The 17,246-nt window shown below is 38.5% G+C and overlaps 1 protein-coding gene across 1 annotated transcript; it reads right to left on the bottom strand.

The window, feature by feature from the left end:
- Nucleotides 1-306: 306 nt before the first annotated feature.
- Nucleotides 307-16,939, bottom strand: LOC116296111 (E3 ubiquitin-protein ligase MIB1). The gene is made up of 23 exons (XM_031704069.2): nt 16,645-16,939; nt 14,899-15,070; nt 14,079-14,185; nt 13,874-14,001; nt 13,301-13,367; nt 12,309-12,442; nt 11,738-11,814; nt 10,917-11,148; nt 10,364-10,417; nt 9,981-10,077; nt 9,441-9,574; nt 8,776-8,883; nt 8,395-8,592; nt 7,272-7,423; nt 6,718-6,850; nt 6,107-6,193; nt 5,618-5,746; nt 4,899-5,077; nt 4,264-4,456; nt 3,551-3,629; nt 2,565-2,651; nt 2,174-2,271; nt 307-1,472 (listed from the first exon to the last, which is right to left on the bottom strand). Exons 1-23 carry the CDS (start codon nt 16,844-16,846, stop codon nt 1,332-1,334), a joined length of 2,988 nt encoding a protein of 995 aa, XP_031559929.2. The 5' UTR covers nt 16,847-16,939; the 3' UTR covers nt 307-1,331.
- Nucleotides 16,940-17,246: the final 307 nt, after the last annotated feature.

Below are 17,246 nucleotides of genomic sequence, written 5' to 3' on the forward strand. Positions count from 1 at the left end.
CCCCCAGGTAGACACGGGAAACAACATTCATTGATTTATGGTTCTGGAATACTGACTTAGAACCCCCCAAGTAGGCACGGAAAACAATTTCGATTTATATTTCTGGAATACCAACTTAGTTTCCTCTCTCTCTTACCCTCCCCTCCCCCCTACCCTGCGAGTAGAGGCTGTTTTTCCTTCTCCTCCGTAACGTAGGGCTGAATGACAGGCTGGTACCAAAATGGAGGGCAGGAAAAATCCTCTGCTAGCAGGCTAACCCTCTTCTCAATTTCGAAATTGGTAAACAGTGACAGCACACTACGGAGCTATAATCAAATGCTGTGTTTTGTATTTGAATGTGTTTAAAGTGCTTATTTACATATATTTTTGTTTGTCAAATAAACATATCCCACATAGCTTATGCTACAGATAAGGTGGCTTATCAGCTGATACCGCACATGGTACGATACGGTACTGTAACGAACAACTGTCACGCGATCCCACGGTTTCGTAACGATATGCCTCAATCAAATCACTAACAAAAACACATTATTGTCACAGTAAGAACGTACACGGTAGCGACTAGTGGCATTGGTTACGTTGATGTCACGCTATTGCCTACAGTCAAGGTACGAGCCCATGATGGTCAAGCTAGCTATGAGTTAACGACAGTAATGACACAAGAGAATCATGTTAACAACACAAAACAACAATACCATCACGGTAAACACACAGTAGAACTGACATTGGTCACGCTGTGGTCACGTTACGGTCACGCTAATGCGGAATAAGGATTTTCAATATTAATGGCAGCTGTTATAAGATTATTACCGGGTTACCTGTGATAAACCGGTCATTCTCCATCAAGCAAAGATGTAGTAAAAAATATCAATAGACCCCTTGCATGTGACGTCAAAGCAGCTTAATTTGGAGGACAAAACAAAAGAATTTCAATCTCATGAGAATTGGAAACCATCATTATGTCATCCAAATTGAGCTGCATACCCCTGCAAGGGGTCTATACGGTAGCCTAGTTTAATAAGACTATCATATTGGTGGTATTTTAACAAAATATTCTTCTCATTAGCCTCCAACATGGCCGCCATCAGAAGTTCATAACTAGACTAGTTATGGACTTCTGCCACCATTTGTTTATCATGTGACTCGAACTATCTCTGAATAATAATAATGTTGGTGGTATTCAAACAAAATATTTCTCATTAGCCTCCAACATGGCCGCCATCAGAAGTTCATAACTAGACTATTTATGGACTTCCGTCACCATGTGTTTGTCATTTGACTGGGATCTCTGAATAATAATTCTCTATAAATGTTGGACATTTCTTGGCCGGTTAAAAGAGTAGAATCCGTCTTTCCACCGGTTTTCTACACATTGGACATTCTTGCATCCTGTCTCCACACAGCTGGCACGTGCCGTGTCCACACAGGAATATCAGGTTCTTTCGTCTGTCCATGCATACTGGACACATGGTCTGGGAATAGAAAAACATTACAATATTGAGACCTTCCTCAAATATTGCATCCTCTTCCGGTTTCTGATTGCAAGGGCTACGCAACCACCCTACTCTTATAGACCCTTTGCATGTGACGTCAAAGCAGCTCAATTTGGGGGACAAAAAAGGAAGAATTTCTTGAAAATCTCCTGAGAATTGGAAACCTATTTCCTCCAAATTGAGCTGCATTCCGACGTGCTGCAAGGGTTCTGTAGGGGATAGTTGCTAACGAGAACAGTAATGGTTGTCAAAAATCCATATTCTAAATTCAAAATTATCCCAACTTCTATTCACTAATAACGAGCTTTCAACTCACGAAGTTAATTCTAGCAACGACTACAAAGTTGTTCACGCTATAAAATTGCGAGAATGAGTCCCAATGCTACGATAGATGATTTCTTGAACAAGTTCTCGTAGCAAAATTGCGAAGCAAATTTCGAGGAACATTGCGTAATGTAACAGAGTATAGAGCGTTTGCGCCACCACGTGATGGCGGCCATGACAGGACGCATGAACAATTGAATCTGGTCTAATCTGAGCAATGATTCAGTTTCCCAGAGGAAAAGATTCTATTGTTGTTTCTCCTGTCATGGCTGCCATCACGTGATGTTGCAAAGCCTCTTTTCTCATGAATAGCTTTTGGAAATTGTGTGGGATCGATTTAAGAGTGTTGCGCTCACCTGTTCTTTCATATCTTGCAGCTGCTGCTGTAACTGTGTCAGATCTTGCGTGCTGATCTCTTGTTTGTTGGACGCTTTTTCGGACAACGGTGAAGGAGCTACCAGAGGAAAAGTAGTTATGAATTTGCATTTACATCTATCGGTAAACCAGGAATTGACTTTATGGGGATATGAAACAAGCTCTGAGACTAGTGCATTTTAATGTAGGTCGTCAAGCCACACGGTAGTGAGTGAGTTTTTCAAGCGTGTGGGCTACCTGTGTTGCAGTCTCCTACGCAGCCGCTATTAGTGTCGTCACGCAACGCTCCCTCCCATAGAAAGAGAATACTCTGATGCTTATTCTATAAAGACCTTCCGCTGTCATATACCTTGTCGTGCAAAGAGACCTCACCTTTTCCTCCACAGCAGACGATAAACGGTACCATCTCCTCGATGTCTTCACGGCACTGAATACACTTTTTCATCAGAGAACCGCAGACTGAGAATCAAGATTATCAACCATTAAACTTGAGGTATAGGATCATGCAGCAATGATGAAAACAATGTTGATGACAACAGTGACGGATTTAGAACGATTTCGGGGGGTGGGGGGGGGGGGGGGGGGGGGGGCAATTCAGAACGATTTCAAGAGGGGGCACTTTTACCTAGAAAGGCTTCACATAGCGTCCTTTATTCTTATTTTCCAACTCCAAAGGGGGGATGGCTAGTCAACAGATTCAACTCCCTTGGATCCATCCTTGGAGCAGTAATAACGACAGACCTTTTCTGATATAGCGAACATGGTGCATTGTGTTTTAGCATCGGTACGAACATCTGATGCCTTGTATGGTGTTGTTTGTACACAGGCTAGCTCACAATGTTTCCTTTTATCGAAATCAGAAAAAGTTCTATTGAGAAGATGTTAACATAATCTTGATGATCTGGAATGATTTTGAGATCGGTGGATACGCACAGCCGAAATTCTGCTTTCTATGGGGGACCAACCCCAAAAAATATCAAACAGAAATCGTATCTTTAACCACATGGATAATGGATATTATGTAAGAACATGCGTACTAGGTAAATCACGAGCCTTGTATGAAACGACTGAAGAAGAGGGCCAATGGGCCTTTCACAACTTCAAGTCGCGTATATTGAGCCAGCTCAACTAGAAACCGTGGACAGCTGTTTCGGGCTGTATTGGGCCTCGTCAGCACGGTGTATCTAGTGAGCTGGTAGAATCCCACAAAAAGTAGTACATGAGAGGTGAGGCAGTAAGCCGTGTGGGATGGGCTCGGAAAACATATAAGAACATGCGTAATAGGTAAAGTACGAGCCTTGTATGGTTATTATGGGTAATGATGGCGGGTATAATGGGGGATGATAATGAGGTCCTACCTTCACATGCAGATATATGTCCACAAGGTTTGAATAAAAGATTGGCCTTCCTCTCTGAACAAACCATACACTCTTCGATCTGTATTAGCAACAACGAGGATATTTATTTTGTTAAATTAATGGCAACGAATTCATAGAGCTTTTATGTGTGACGTCACTAATATGAAAGAAAAAAAAAAAAGACTTCCGGGTCCAAAACAACAACTTTTTTTCGTGACAGGATTCGTGCTCCAAAGTTCTAATTGTTTCAGATGGAAGTTATATCGATGACAAAATTTCTCAATTTATTTTAGCGCTATTTATGAGCAGCTGGACCCGGAAATACGTCACAACTTGACAACTCGATTGGTGCAAATATTTGTAACGAACACTTGACGAACCTAGACGCCAACATGGCCGAAAGCTGGGTAATAATCCCCAAAAATCTAACGTAGATAAGGCGTATTTTTTAATTCCAAATGAATGATGATGTTGACAATAATGAGTTTTGATGGTGATGATGACGATGATTCAGTGGTGATGATGATGATGGCGATGACTACAGCTAGCGGAGAGTAATATGTATGCATAAGTAATCCAAACATATAAAGAGGCAAGCCCCCAATATCGTACCCAGAGCCCACGTTCCTCTTGGTCAGCACCGAGAATCGTTTCTCGGGCTGACCAAGAGGAACGGGGGCTCTGGGTACGAGATTGGATAAGCCCCTAGTTACCTTGGTCCTTGATTGCACCGGTTCTTTACACATCAGACATTTCTTTACCCGAGGAGAGCACAGTGAGCAAGTAGTCACGTGGAAACACGGTCCAAACAGCGTGTCTCTCTTGTTGTCCGAACAAACCACGCATTCTTGTAACGCTTCTTCGTTGATTTCTGTTTGAGATATGTTTAATTGGTTCTTGGCGATCCTAATGAAACACAATTTTAGCAGAACTTGAAATAACTATAGAATACGATGCAAGATTTTTAAGGTGGACGAGATAAGCCTTGGGCTCCCTCGGGAATAGCGTAACACAGGTGACAAATGAACAAAACGAACAGTGCTTAAAATTTCAGAAACGGTCTTTTTGCCTTGGGCGTTTTGTTTTCCTATTTCAGACCACGTGCCATTCTCTTGAGAATAATGTTTTTTGCTTGAGTTGTACTATCCATATTCATGTATTCTGATGCGCATTTGTTAAACAAAGAAATAATACTATAGGGAATGACAGAGTTGGTTGATATTTTATTGCGTAGCTTGACATTCCCCATGACGATGGGTTAACAATCCGAAAGCTTGTGATTTTCGAAATAAAACTCAAGGTAGAAGAAACAAAAATATTTCAAAGATTGATTGATGAAGGTACTAACCCCTTATCCTTGCGGCATTTAGCAAGTGCTTTACAAAGATTGGGGTCTGGGCACAAGTCCAGAGGTGTCTGTCCTTTGCTGTTTTTCATAGTCAAGTCGGCGCCATTAGCAGCGAGAAACAGTGCTATTGATGCGCTACTCTTCTTGTCTGTTCCCTGGGTACCTAACCCCATTAATAACTGAAGACAAGAAATAATAAACCAGCAGATCAGTATTAGTAGACTGTTAAAAGCCCAGCAAATTTCTTTCATTTTAAGCATAGCTTTGCAAGAGTTGGGATTTTGGCACCCACCACACCTTAAAGGCTACTTTTCAAAACTAGATTGGTTTCACTTCCTGTGCTCATTTCTGGGCCCGGTTGTACGAAGGGTGAATACGGATATCTGACAGATAAATCCTTGTCCAGTGGATTAGTGGATGCTGGTATCCAATAAATTTATCAACTGGATCAAAGATTTATCAGTCGGATAGTGCTCCACCCTTCGTGCAACCGGGCCCTGGCTGACAGAACTTGGCGGTCACTTTTGACGTACCATTTGGGGAAGATAATGACTTCCAAAGACTTTTACCAGCTGAATGAAATCCAGCAATGGTGCCCAACGTTGCAATGGCACGTAACACGACATATCAATATATCAACCCCCTGAGAAGTCAACAATTATCTACTGCTAAAAAAATAAAAATAAAAAAGAGAGAGAAAAGACCTTTCAAGAAATTACCTTGCCGACATCTTGCATGTCCTGTAGCTGTCGTAGCTGCGATAATGTATGGTGCCTCAATGCTTCGTGAAGAGGAGTATCTCCATCTTTGTCTTGGATATCAAGTTTACACCCCTCGCGTACAAGCAGCTGTAAAAAACAATGTACACCTTAAAGCCTGGTTCTTATTAGCGACGCTAACGACGCAAGCACAAACGCAAGCCAACGCTAGAAAAACAAAATCTTTCGTTCCCTTGCGTCTGCGTCACTTTTCATAGAGAGAACATGGAGTTGCGTCTACTTGCGTCACATCCTAGATTGGTATCCAGGGACACGAGACTGTAAGCCTGGTTCTTACTAGTGATGCTAACCGACGCTAAAGCATAAGCATAAGCGTAAGCCAACGCAAGAAAAACAAAATCTTTCGTTCTCTTGCGCTTGCGTCGCTTCTTTTCATAGTATCGTATTTGTAAAAGTATCTATTTTTATCGGAATCTGATTTCTACTTACTCTAACTACTTGAGTATGTTGTCTTTCCACAGCTAAATGCAGAGGTGTTTGTAGATTGCCATTCTGTACGTCCTTGTTAGCCTTACCCTATAATTGCGCATGAGAAGACACATGAATACGACTCAAACAAAAAATCTGAACTGAAGGGCGAAGAGTAAAAATTAACAATTGAAGGCTTTGCACCGTCACGTCATGGCAGCCATGCAGGAGGTACAATTATAGTCTTTTTTCCCTAGTAAACTGAATTCTCTCATGCCAACCAGCTTAGACCAGATTTAATTGTTCCTTCCTTCTGTCATGGCTACCATGCATCCCGTAACGGTGCAAATCCTCTTTTTACATTTTTACAAATTTCTTGCGTACTGATTGGCTATTTTTTTATCAACAATAAGAGGACAGACAAATAAGTTGACGTCAACAGGCGCACGCTCTTTGACACTAAAAACGATACGTTTTTATCGTTTTTGTCATTGTAATACGCCTCGTGGATCCAAACTATTTTGACCCTGTGAAGACGCAACTTATCGTCATTAAGAGGACAGATACATAAAAAACTGATGTCAGTTTTGTTAAATATTGTTAAATATACGCAATCCATATTGTGGCCAAACCTGTTTGACAAGTAGTTCAGCAACTTCCACGTGGTTGTTGAGTGACGACAGGTGTAAAGCTGTATAACCATCGTCTTTCTTTTCGTTGACAATCCAAGGACGAGGAAGCTTGTCCAACAGTATTCGCATCGCGCTAAGATAACAAAACAAAATATCAACTGGATTTGCGCCGATCAGTTCAATTGAAATGGTTTTGTTTGCCTCTGTTTATACATACGTCATTTGTATTCTAACGAAAATATGGTGCACATGGACGCAACCCAAGTTAACAATAGCTGACCTTACAAGAATGGGCGGATTTGGGGGGGGGGGGGGGGGGGGGGGTAGGTTCAATAATCCGCGAGCCCACTCTAGTTTGGCCTCATTTTAGTGTACCAATATTTACGAATTCCGACGGTTAAGTAAAGAATGCATAACTTGAAATATACAAACACTTTGAAATTCCACGAACCCTGACAAGTGCTTTATTATAACGGGATTCCTACATTAAGCCAGAGTTTCAAGAGTTTATTTATCTTGCACCATATATGAAAAATTAAGCCAACAAAATATACCTTGGATTTCCCCGTAGCGCAGCATGGTGAAGAGAATTAAAACCATTATTATTAGCAATGGAAACGTCTGCACTCGATTCTAGTAGCATAGTAACCATATCATCTCTCTTCTTGGAGATGGCGTCGTGTAACGGCGTGTCACCCTCAGAGTCCTGCGGCATAGATCGTATATCGAGTGAGAAATGGCATATAGAGGTTTTGCATCATCACATGTCCATGCACATAGTACAGCTTGGGCTGCCTGTGGTTAGATGGCAGAACAATAGAGTCCCTTTGCTCTTGGGAATTGAATTCTTTCTCGTGTAAAACGATTGTATTGTTCCTGCCATCTAACATGGCTGCCATCACGTGATGGTGCAAAACCTCTATTGATGGTGCAAAACCTCTATTGTACGGTCACGGTGAAGTATTTGACATTATTCGTAGAACCAATCAGAGCGTGAATCGTCCTCGTTTTATGAATGTAGCTCTAACCAACCTGTGACCCTTTTTCCATGATCGATTTGGAATTTCAAAGTTGCTTTTTTTTGCGGAGGGAGGAAAACCAGAGAACCCAAAGAAAAACTCTCAAACCACTAGTCCAGAACTGGATCCACTTGTAAAATGCCGCTCGCGCACGAAATACAAAGACAACTGAGAAAATTTATCACTACTCGGTTCGTCTCTGCCGCGCGCGCATCGATAAAAGTGGGTCCAGCTCTGGACTATAATAGCCTGCGTGCAGCCGAACGTAACTGTTAAGTCCGACTATACGAGAAAAAATTCCGGCTGCACGCAGGCTAGACTATAGAAGCACTGGAGTGAACCTACTAGAAACTCTATTCACATACGTAAGACAAAAAGTCCGGCTGCACGCAGGCTAGACTCGAAGCACTGGAGTGAACCTACTAGAAACTCTATTCACATACGTATGACAAAAAGTTCGGCAAACGAACCCGGGTCCGTGAGAGGCGAGCATTTTCACCGCTACGCCACCCATACCCATGCCTTAAGCACAGGTTAGCCCTCTCGTTTCTCGGTGCTGACCAAGACGAACTTAGTCTCTGGGTACGAGATTGTACCCTCTCATTCCCCCTAGGTAGAAATTATTTTTTCTCCAAGGTTATATATTACAGACCATTACCTGTAAACTAGGATGAGCATGGAGCTTTAATAGTGACTTTACGACAGATATATGGCCTTTATTAACGGCCACATGTAAAGGAGACTGGCGACGCTTGTTCCTGGCATTAATGTCTGCTCCTGCAAGAACTAACTGCTCGACAACACCAGACTCGTCACCAAATGCTGCATGATGGATGGCTCTATCGCCATCTTTGTCCTAGAAAGACGAAATAGATAAATAAATAAATAAATAAATAAATGAATAAATAAATAAATAAATGAATGAATAATATTTAATAAATGAATAATATTTAATAAATGATTATTAGATCGCTGCCCTGTTTAACTTAGCAAGGCAGTAAGAAATGTCAACACAATGCAAAAATACAAGGAAATTTACCTCCTTTTCTAAATCAGCTTTGTAACGCAATAAAACTCGAACAACGTCTTCGTGTCCATTTTGACTAGCAGCTTGGAGAGCTGTATGACCAGCAAAGACACCATTCGCCTGAATCCAACAAATAGCATCGTTAGGAACCCAAACTTAATATCAAAGCAACATTTAAAAAAAAAATTTTGTACTTTTTAGGAAAGCTGGAGCAAGGAAATTTAAGGTCGAAAATGTACCACACACTGAAAAAGTTATGGCATGGTATACGGTACTGAGTCAAAGAAAAATGGAATGCACCCTATCCTGGAGCACAGGTTATATTTCTTCCATCCATAGGGCTGGGTGGCTGGCTGGTCGGCCAGGTTGGGCAGAAAAGACCTTTGTGAGCAGGGCAAATGCACCCTGTAGGTTTGTGAGTATCAAAATCAAATGCTGGGGCATGAGAAGGAGACCTATTTCATACTGACGCTCACCTATCTCACACTTAGTTTTGTCCCAGTGAACTGTATTTACCTTACATTACTGTGCTTAATACAGACACCCTGTTAATACAGATACTTTCTCTAGTTCCTTTGGGTGTCCATAAACGTCTGATCTTCAGCTACATATGGGGTATCTACCCATTATGTTACACCCAATCTGAGGCTGTGTTGATATGTGACTGTGCTACTTACATCTACATCAGTCTTGCTCATCAGTTCCTCAATGCTCGACGTGTCTCCATTAGCAGCAGCCTTCACCAGTTCTTCTACCGCATCACCTGACACATGCGTCTCAAATAGCTTCTTGAGGAGAACGGACAGACGCTCTGGGATGAGAAGAATGAGAATTTTTAATCTAATTTCTACATTATAATCATTAATCATTATTATAATTTCTCATGCTTTCAGTTCGACTCCGTTGAGCTGCCCCACTTCTGTACTTTGCAGTGGTGATTAGTGATGACAATTTTAAAAAAAAATCTTATTTCATTTTTTTTATCACAACCACTACTTTCATCATTATCGCTATCACCAGTATCCCTTTTCATAAATACATCCCTCTACCATCATCATCACTATTTCCCTTACCTCCTGTCACCAGTAGATGCATTAGGTATTCATTATTACCATCATAATTATCACAGCCACTACTTTCACCTTCATCGCTATCACCAGTAACCCTTAATTATTAAATTTATATCCCTCCACCACCATCATCACTATTTCCCTCACCTCCTGTAGCTTCCCCTAGGGATGTAGAGTCACCAGTAGATGCTACCTTGGTTGCACACAAGGGATTGTAGGTCCATGAGGTTCCACAGATCTCAACCTGCAAACATGACCAAATGATATTGTACAAACTATTCCTCCATGGAATTTTTGGTGTCACCATAATTCCTAACTAGAGATACACTTATGATTTAATTACAATTTTTTACTATAAAGTTACTTCAATCCTAGAGATCTAGACTGCAAACATAGCTGATACACTGTCATTGCAGTCAGTGCATAACATTGTTTGGGGGGAGGGGGGGCAGGGCTATTCTGCCTGTAGCTCAGCACCATAGCATTTATAAATCTGGCAAATTGCCATAATTTTGTGCAAATGAGAATACCTTTAGGTCATTGTCATTGTAGATCTGCTGTACTCGTCCTATTTTACCCAGAGTCTGTGGAGAAATACAAACATGTTAGGTCTACTTAATGAGATGTGTTCATTTATGAACTGAGAGAATAGACTGTGTTCAGCAATTCTCAGAGCTGTTTAACTCAATGAAAAAACAATGAATTTCAGTCCTCCAAATTGGGCTGTATTTGGAATATCCTGTAAACAACGACAACAATGAATGTTTATTTGTACCATCCATAACAATTACAAATTATATAGGATTAATGAGAGAAGATAAAAGGTTTAGGTACTAGTTCTCTGTATCAACCATAAGTGCTAAATTGCAGTTTTAATATGCAGTTTTTAATATGCAGTTTTTCATACATGTAGGCAGTAAAAATTATGATATTCTCAGTAAGAAAAAAAACCAGACAGCCATTTTACGTTATGCAATTTAGAAAAGGAAATGCTAGCAGTCAGGAGGTACAAATAACAGTTAGCTATAGTCTGTAGTTAAGGTACAAAATTATACACGCAAAAGGAGTGTATTATTGACTTACAGGGATCATTGCCTCTGCCCATTCACCATGTCCTCTTTGCCACACCTTGACTCGTTCCATGTCATTAGTGACTTGAACCAGATCACCCACAGCGAAAGGCGATGGACTGGTAGAGGATCCTGTTGACGTGTTTGACACTGATGGCTGTAATAATGGCTCAACAGAAGAAGCACTGCTGTCAGTAGAGGTTGAACTACTTGATTTGGTCAACACACCTGGGTTGAATGTCCATCTAGAAAAACAATAGAGTCAAATTTTTGAAAAATAACCGGGATTAATACGAATGAGAAATACACAAAATATACAGTGAGGTTAGAATTATTGTAAGCTTACAGCTGCCTCTCGATCTCAAAATTATGAATCACCTTTATCGATTTGCTGCACCATCATCAGCACCACCACCACCACCACCATTATAATCAAAACCATCACCATCATCAACGCCATCATTATCACCACCATCATCACCATCAATATCATCAGCAGCAGGAGCAGCAGCACCATCCTCATCATTATTCCAACCACCATCATCAACATCACCACCACCATCACCATCATCATCATCATCATCACCAGCATTAGCATCAGCAGCACCATCATCACCTGCAGCAGCTAATCACCAGAGCCCAGTTGTACGAAGCCTGGATAGCCCTATCCAACGAATAAATCTTTTCCAGTGGATAAATTTATTGGATAACAGTGCTATCCAGGCTTTGTACAACCAGGCCCAGCTGCATAAAATCATAACCATTGATATCATCATCACCACCATCATCATCATCAGTACTGCCTACTGTATTTTGAGCTTTTGGAATACCTACCTGTTACCACTGGGATAAAGGACCACAATGTCATGATCTTCATCAATACCAACAACTGTACCTGCGGTTGTCAATGTCTGAAATAAAATAAAAAACTTAGCATCGAGAAGGTGAAGAAATCAGTGACAGAAACGAAACAAAAAAAATGCTGTAAAGCATGATCATCTAATTTGAAGGGCTAAAGATAATGAATGGCAAATGACTGGCAAAGCATAGATTTGACCAGACAAGTTCCAATTCTGGCTAGACACCAGGCATTATTCATGGTTCTGCTCTGCTTATTTACCATTGCTATGTCCCACAAGATGAACAAAATGAGCTAGAATATCTCAGAATTTAAAATTCTGATTGTGGCAAATTGCTCATAAATTGTTTCTTTTGTTTACTGTCCTTTGAAAATAAAGTAAAATTTCCTCATAGTCCTTATATTACTTGTTAAGACAGATATTGTGTAGCTGTTTGTGGGACAAGATTTTAATTCCACTGGGAAAACTGTGGCAACGGTGATTGGTTGGCTATTTTCTGAGGGGGAACCATGATTTTTTAGACCTGAGTTACAATATGAACTAACCTCATACATGCCATCTGTCCATCCACCATGACCATGCTGTAGAGACTGGACAATCTCAAGGTCAAGATCAACAGTTACTTGGTCACCAATTTGTAAGCCTTGAGCGGCAGTCTGGCTTCCTGGTCGGTTATCACCTGATGAAATGATCATAATAATGTTTTAGCTGCCAAGTAAAGTAGACTTCACGTGGTGTATGCAGGACATAGGACAATGTCCGGTCAGAACTGGGAGTTGTCAGGTCAAATATTTGCTTTGCTGGTCATTTTGACCAGTAACGCTTAGCCAGTAACGTTTAAAACTAATTTGGCCAGTGATCATAACCCGCGACTTATTGGCCATTATTTTAAGCCTCGTGTATGAAAGCCATATCAAAGCACATAGTTTTCATAAATAATAGAACTGGCGATATCTATTTATTGGTCATTATATCACTTGAGTAAAATTGCTTCCCATCCAAACAGAATGCTGGAAAACAACGTCATGACTGTGATTCAGCACTGTTTATCAATACAATATACAATACAATACAATATATATTATATTTACATTCTTTTTTACATTTTTAAAATACTAAGCTTCTAATTACAAATTAATCGGTTAATTACATTTTTCTTTTCTCATACTTTTGTTATTAGAAGTTAATTTTTTAGAATGTCAGTGTCTAATTTAACACTTAGTTTTTGAGTTAGACGCTGTCATTTGTAATTGTTTTTTTATCAAGACCATCAACATCAAATAAAATTTGCTATAAATACATTGATCAATGAATTCTAAACGGAATAACAAAGAAGCTATTACTAAGCCGTTTTGCTGTTTAGATGGCTATTCAAGATGTAAATTATGTTTCATCAAGCAAATTTTTCTCAGACATGGTCACAGGTTCAAATCCCACCTGGAGCTCAGATTTTTTTCCAGAGAAAAAATCGTTTGATGAAACAATTCACATTAAAAAAATCGTTTTACGTATTCTTGTACATCATTTTAATACCTACCAAGTAATGGTAGATGATCCCTGTACAATGAACCTCCTTTGCCATCACTAATGACCTTCAGATCAGACTACAATGCAATGACATGTTATTAGACCACTAACAGACTGAGTATAAAAAATAAAAACATATTGAATCACTCTTGATTTGATAGAAATCTGGGAATAAAATATCCCTCCCCTAATCCCATTTCATCTTTCTCCCTACTGGGAAAAGTGCTTTAATTAATTATTTTGTTGCAATCAATGCAGACAGCTGGGAAATAGCCACCGTCAAACTGGGGTGTCATGAAGCCTGTGAAAATTGACCAGCAAAAAATAAAAACATGCTGCCATTGCAATAAAAATATATAGCTCATTGGCTATTGTGGTACTGTTATTAACCTCTTATTAGCAATGTTATAAAGTTTGATTTTTACTACTGGTATGTACTGATCCTGTAAAATCAACTAAGCTGATGCTTGTCACCATGGCAACATAGAGAACAGAGGTCATAATATGCAATATTGAATCATTTTTCCAAAGCATTTGAATTTTTTTTAATGAAATATTTTAAATAAAAATAGAACACGCTTACCATCCCTTCAAAGCCAACCCTATAAAGATTCTTTGCTCCATTATCCCAGATGATGTATGCCGCACTACGAGGACTGTTGGCACTCCAATCCTGGAGTTCTGTAACTTTACCACGTCGACCAGGACCACCTTCCAAAGAAAAAGATAATTCATGGACCACTCTATATTAGAATCTATTATGATAATTATAATATTATAAGACTTACCATCCTGGTCTTCCCATTGCCAGTCTACTCCTCTAACAACTCGTGCACCAGGGTATATCCCACGTGCTGTGATCTTTTTGCTCTTCCTTCTAGCTTCAACAAGAATTCTGAAAAAAAACAGAATTATTCATCTTTGTTTACATGTACAATAATAATATGATAATTTAATATAATAATAATAATAATAATTTAATACTTATATTGTGAGTATAATATAGGAAGATGCTTATACTCACATTACAAACTGATTAAAATAAGTAACTTCCTAGAAATATAAATTATGATCTAAACATACCATGTAGACCCATTGCATGGACCCCAAAGCAGCGCAACCAACAACAACTGCTGTACTTACTTCCAAATTAATGGTCATTTTATTCTTCCCACCAGGAAATATTTTTCAAATTATGGCAAAAACTTTTTTTACTGCTATGTACAAGAAACCACCCTTAAAAATTGTTCAAAATTGTTTTCCAGGAGGTTTCCAGAGTAATATATAAATTCCAGGGCCCTTAACTTTTAAACTGTATGCAAAAATAGTGAGAGTTTTAATTTCAAATAAGCAACTACAATGTAAGTATTGGCAGAGAAACCACTTTTACTTTTACTTTCATTTGTCTATATTTAGCTTATTATTACTAGTTATAGCTATTGCTAAAGTGTCAACGAGCAAACTTGTTTTCCAGATTAAATTAACAGGATAGTTTAGAGATTGCTTGTGGGGTAAAATTCTTACAAGTAAAAACTGCTTGTTGACAAATGCTTTAAAATAGAGTAATTATTACTTACAGTGAACATCAAGTTATTATTTAGTTTTTACCTTTCTGCACCTGGTTGACTGATTCTGTAAAATCGATGTCTAAGCTGATGCTTGTCACCATGGTAACATAGAGAGCAGAGGTCATAATTGTTACATTCAGCGCACTTCCACCTTAACCCAAAAATAGGCTGCATACGACATCCATCGCACATAGTCCCATCATGTTTAATGCCTGTAAATACAATGACAAATGCGATCACTTTAACAAAGGTATCTTGGACTATGCGCACAATACTACTTTTGAGTCTTTAATCAGCATATATGAAGACATAAGGTTCTGTAAAGTTTTACAGTCTCCACATGTATTTGAATGAATGTCATTGACATTTCAGCTCCTGTTGCTATAAGATATCATGACAAAACAATGATTGTGAAAAAGGCATTCAACAGAATACTCTAAGCTCTACCTACATTTATACATGTAGAAGCTGTCGATAGAGTAAACAATAAGAAAACAACCCTAAATCGGCTTAGTAATTTTACTCAAACCAAAAAAACCCTGATCAATTCATAAAGTTAAAGACGTTGTAGATAGAAAAGAATGACTGAACAACTAATCTAAAAAAGGCTAGGTTTTTGATAATCATTCAAAATCAATGAAAGCCTTAGGTAAACTCACTCCGACATTAATTAAAACTTAATCCCATATAAGTCTATCTGCTTCTGCACTGACAATATTTAAGGATAATCAAAAGTCGATTAATGTTATATACCCCATGTGTATAAGTAAATATTCTATTTTATTCAAACTTTGTACAAAATATTTCAATGCTTCAAGAATTATTGTAACCTTTAGCTTCCTCTTTATATCATGCCTGTAAAAACTTTTGTCATTTCAGGAACAAAGATAGTGTTTTCCTATTGTTATTTTGATCAAAGGCATAATTACGTACTTTTATTAATTTTGTAGGATAATTAAAAACTCATGGAAAATAACTACAGAAAAACATGCTAGTAAATAGTATCCACGTCTTAGACGACGGAATTGAAGCTGAAGGGCTCAAAGTAAAAAATATCATCTGAATTTTAATGGTAAGTTTTAAAACGTCATTGGCAAAAAAAAGCATTATTAACTTGGGATTAAGTATATACAACTTAAAAATCAGCAGAGTTTTAATTTAAGAAAATGATTATACTTGAGTATAAAAGCAAAAATGTGATAGACTAAAGCAGTTAAGAATTTTATAAGCTTTTATAAATAAAGTAACATTTAGTAGACCCCTAAAGATGCGTACTCATTTAGGCTCACAAAAGATGTTTTAATTTGTAAACACTTCACAAGATATAATTTTTTGAACTCAAAATTTTCTAGCTATAAGTTAATATGATCATAACAAAAAATCGTTTAAAAGGTAGAGAAAATTTTGGCTGTTTATTTATTTTTTGTCGTCAGGAACTTATTTCCATTTGTGACATTTTCCTACAAGCTGTAAGCATTTTGAATGTGATAGAGTCAGTTCGTAAAAGCGATATTTTAAAACTCTTTTTCGTTTCTATTTTGCGTGTTTATTGATCATACAAGCGTTAAACATGATGAACAATTGTTTATAAAGCTAGAAAGTACAACAAGTAGGATACATATGCTCGTTATTAAATTTATAAAAGAAATTCTTCACTTATGGCTTCCATCAGATAACATGGCGTACGACACACTGTACTCAGATCTTTGGTGAATTCATTTAAAAGCAAAGGCTATTATTGTCTTCATTTTAGTTAGAACTATCATTTATAATAGTATATTTTTACCGGTTGGACTGCTGTCTAAGATCCTTAAGTCATAAACACCAGAGCATCGATAGTTGGCGGCAGTACCATTATCCCAAACAACCACAACTTCTTGGTTGCTCTCAAAGTTTCTCACCGTACCCACATGACCTTCGCCTCCATCTTGCTTTCCCCACTTCCAGTCAGGCCCTCGTACAACACGGTAGCCTACAAGGTCCATCATGAAGACAGAAAAACAGAGAAAATGGAGATTTTTCTAAAATTTGTCTCAACTTTCATGTCGCCATGTTTGACAGTCTCTTCCTTCTTCCTTGCAACTCTCTGCATAGGGGAATGGTTACGAAATACAATTTACTTCCGGTTACTTATTTACTTCCGGTATTCCAAAATCGAAAATCTTCTTTGCTCAAGCTCATTTAGTTTAGCACAATTTTTCTTAAAAATCAAAATTCATTACAAATATCATAAAATTAACTTTAATATAAAATTAAGAAATATTTCGTTTTGTCTTACGTGGCCTCTCACGGTTGCTAAGTAACCCTAATTGACAGCTCAAATTATTAATGAAAATGTCATTACCAGTGACTAGACTAATAGCTTTTGACTTAACATTAGCATAAATT

The sequence above is a fragment of the Actinia tenebrosa genome, unplaced genomic scaffold (assembly GCF_029948245.1).
Source record: "Actinia tenebrosa isolate PJP-AT-01 unplaced genomic scaffold, QUT_ActTen_1.0 PGA_scaffold1__47_contigs__length_23844297, whole genome shotgun sequence".
Classification (NCBI taxonomy): Eukaryota; Metazoa; Cnidaria; class Anthozoa; order Actiniaria; family Actiniidae; genus Actinia; species Actinia tenebrosa.

Coding starts and splice junctions, on each gene's coding strand:
- LOC116296111 (XM_031704069.2), bottom strand. CDS start 16,846: ATGATGGACCTTGTAGGCTACCGTGTTGTACGAGGGCCTGACTGGAAG. Junction 10,078..10,363: donor ACAATGACAATGACCTAAAG/GTATTCTCATTT, acceptor TCATGTTTGCAG/GTTGAGATCTGTGGAACCTC. Junction 1,473..2,173: donor TGCAAGATATGAAAGAACAG/GTGAGCGCAACA, acceptor TTCTATTCCCAG/ACCATGTGTCCAGTATGCAT.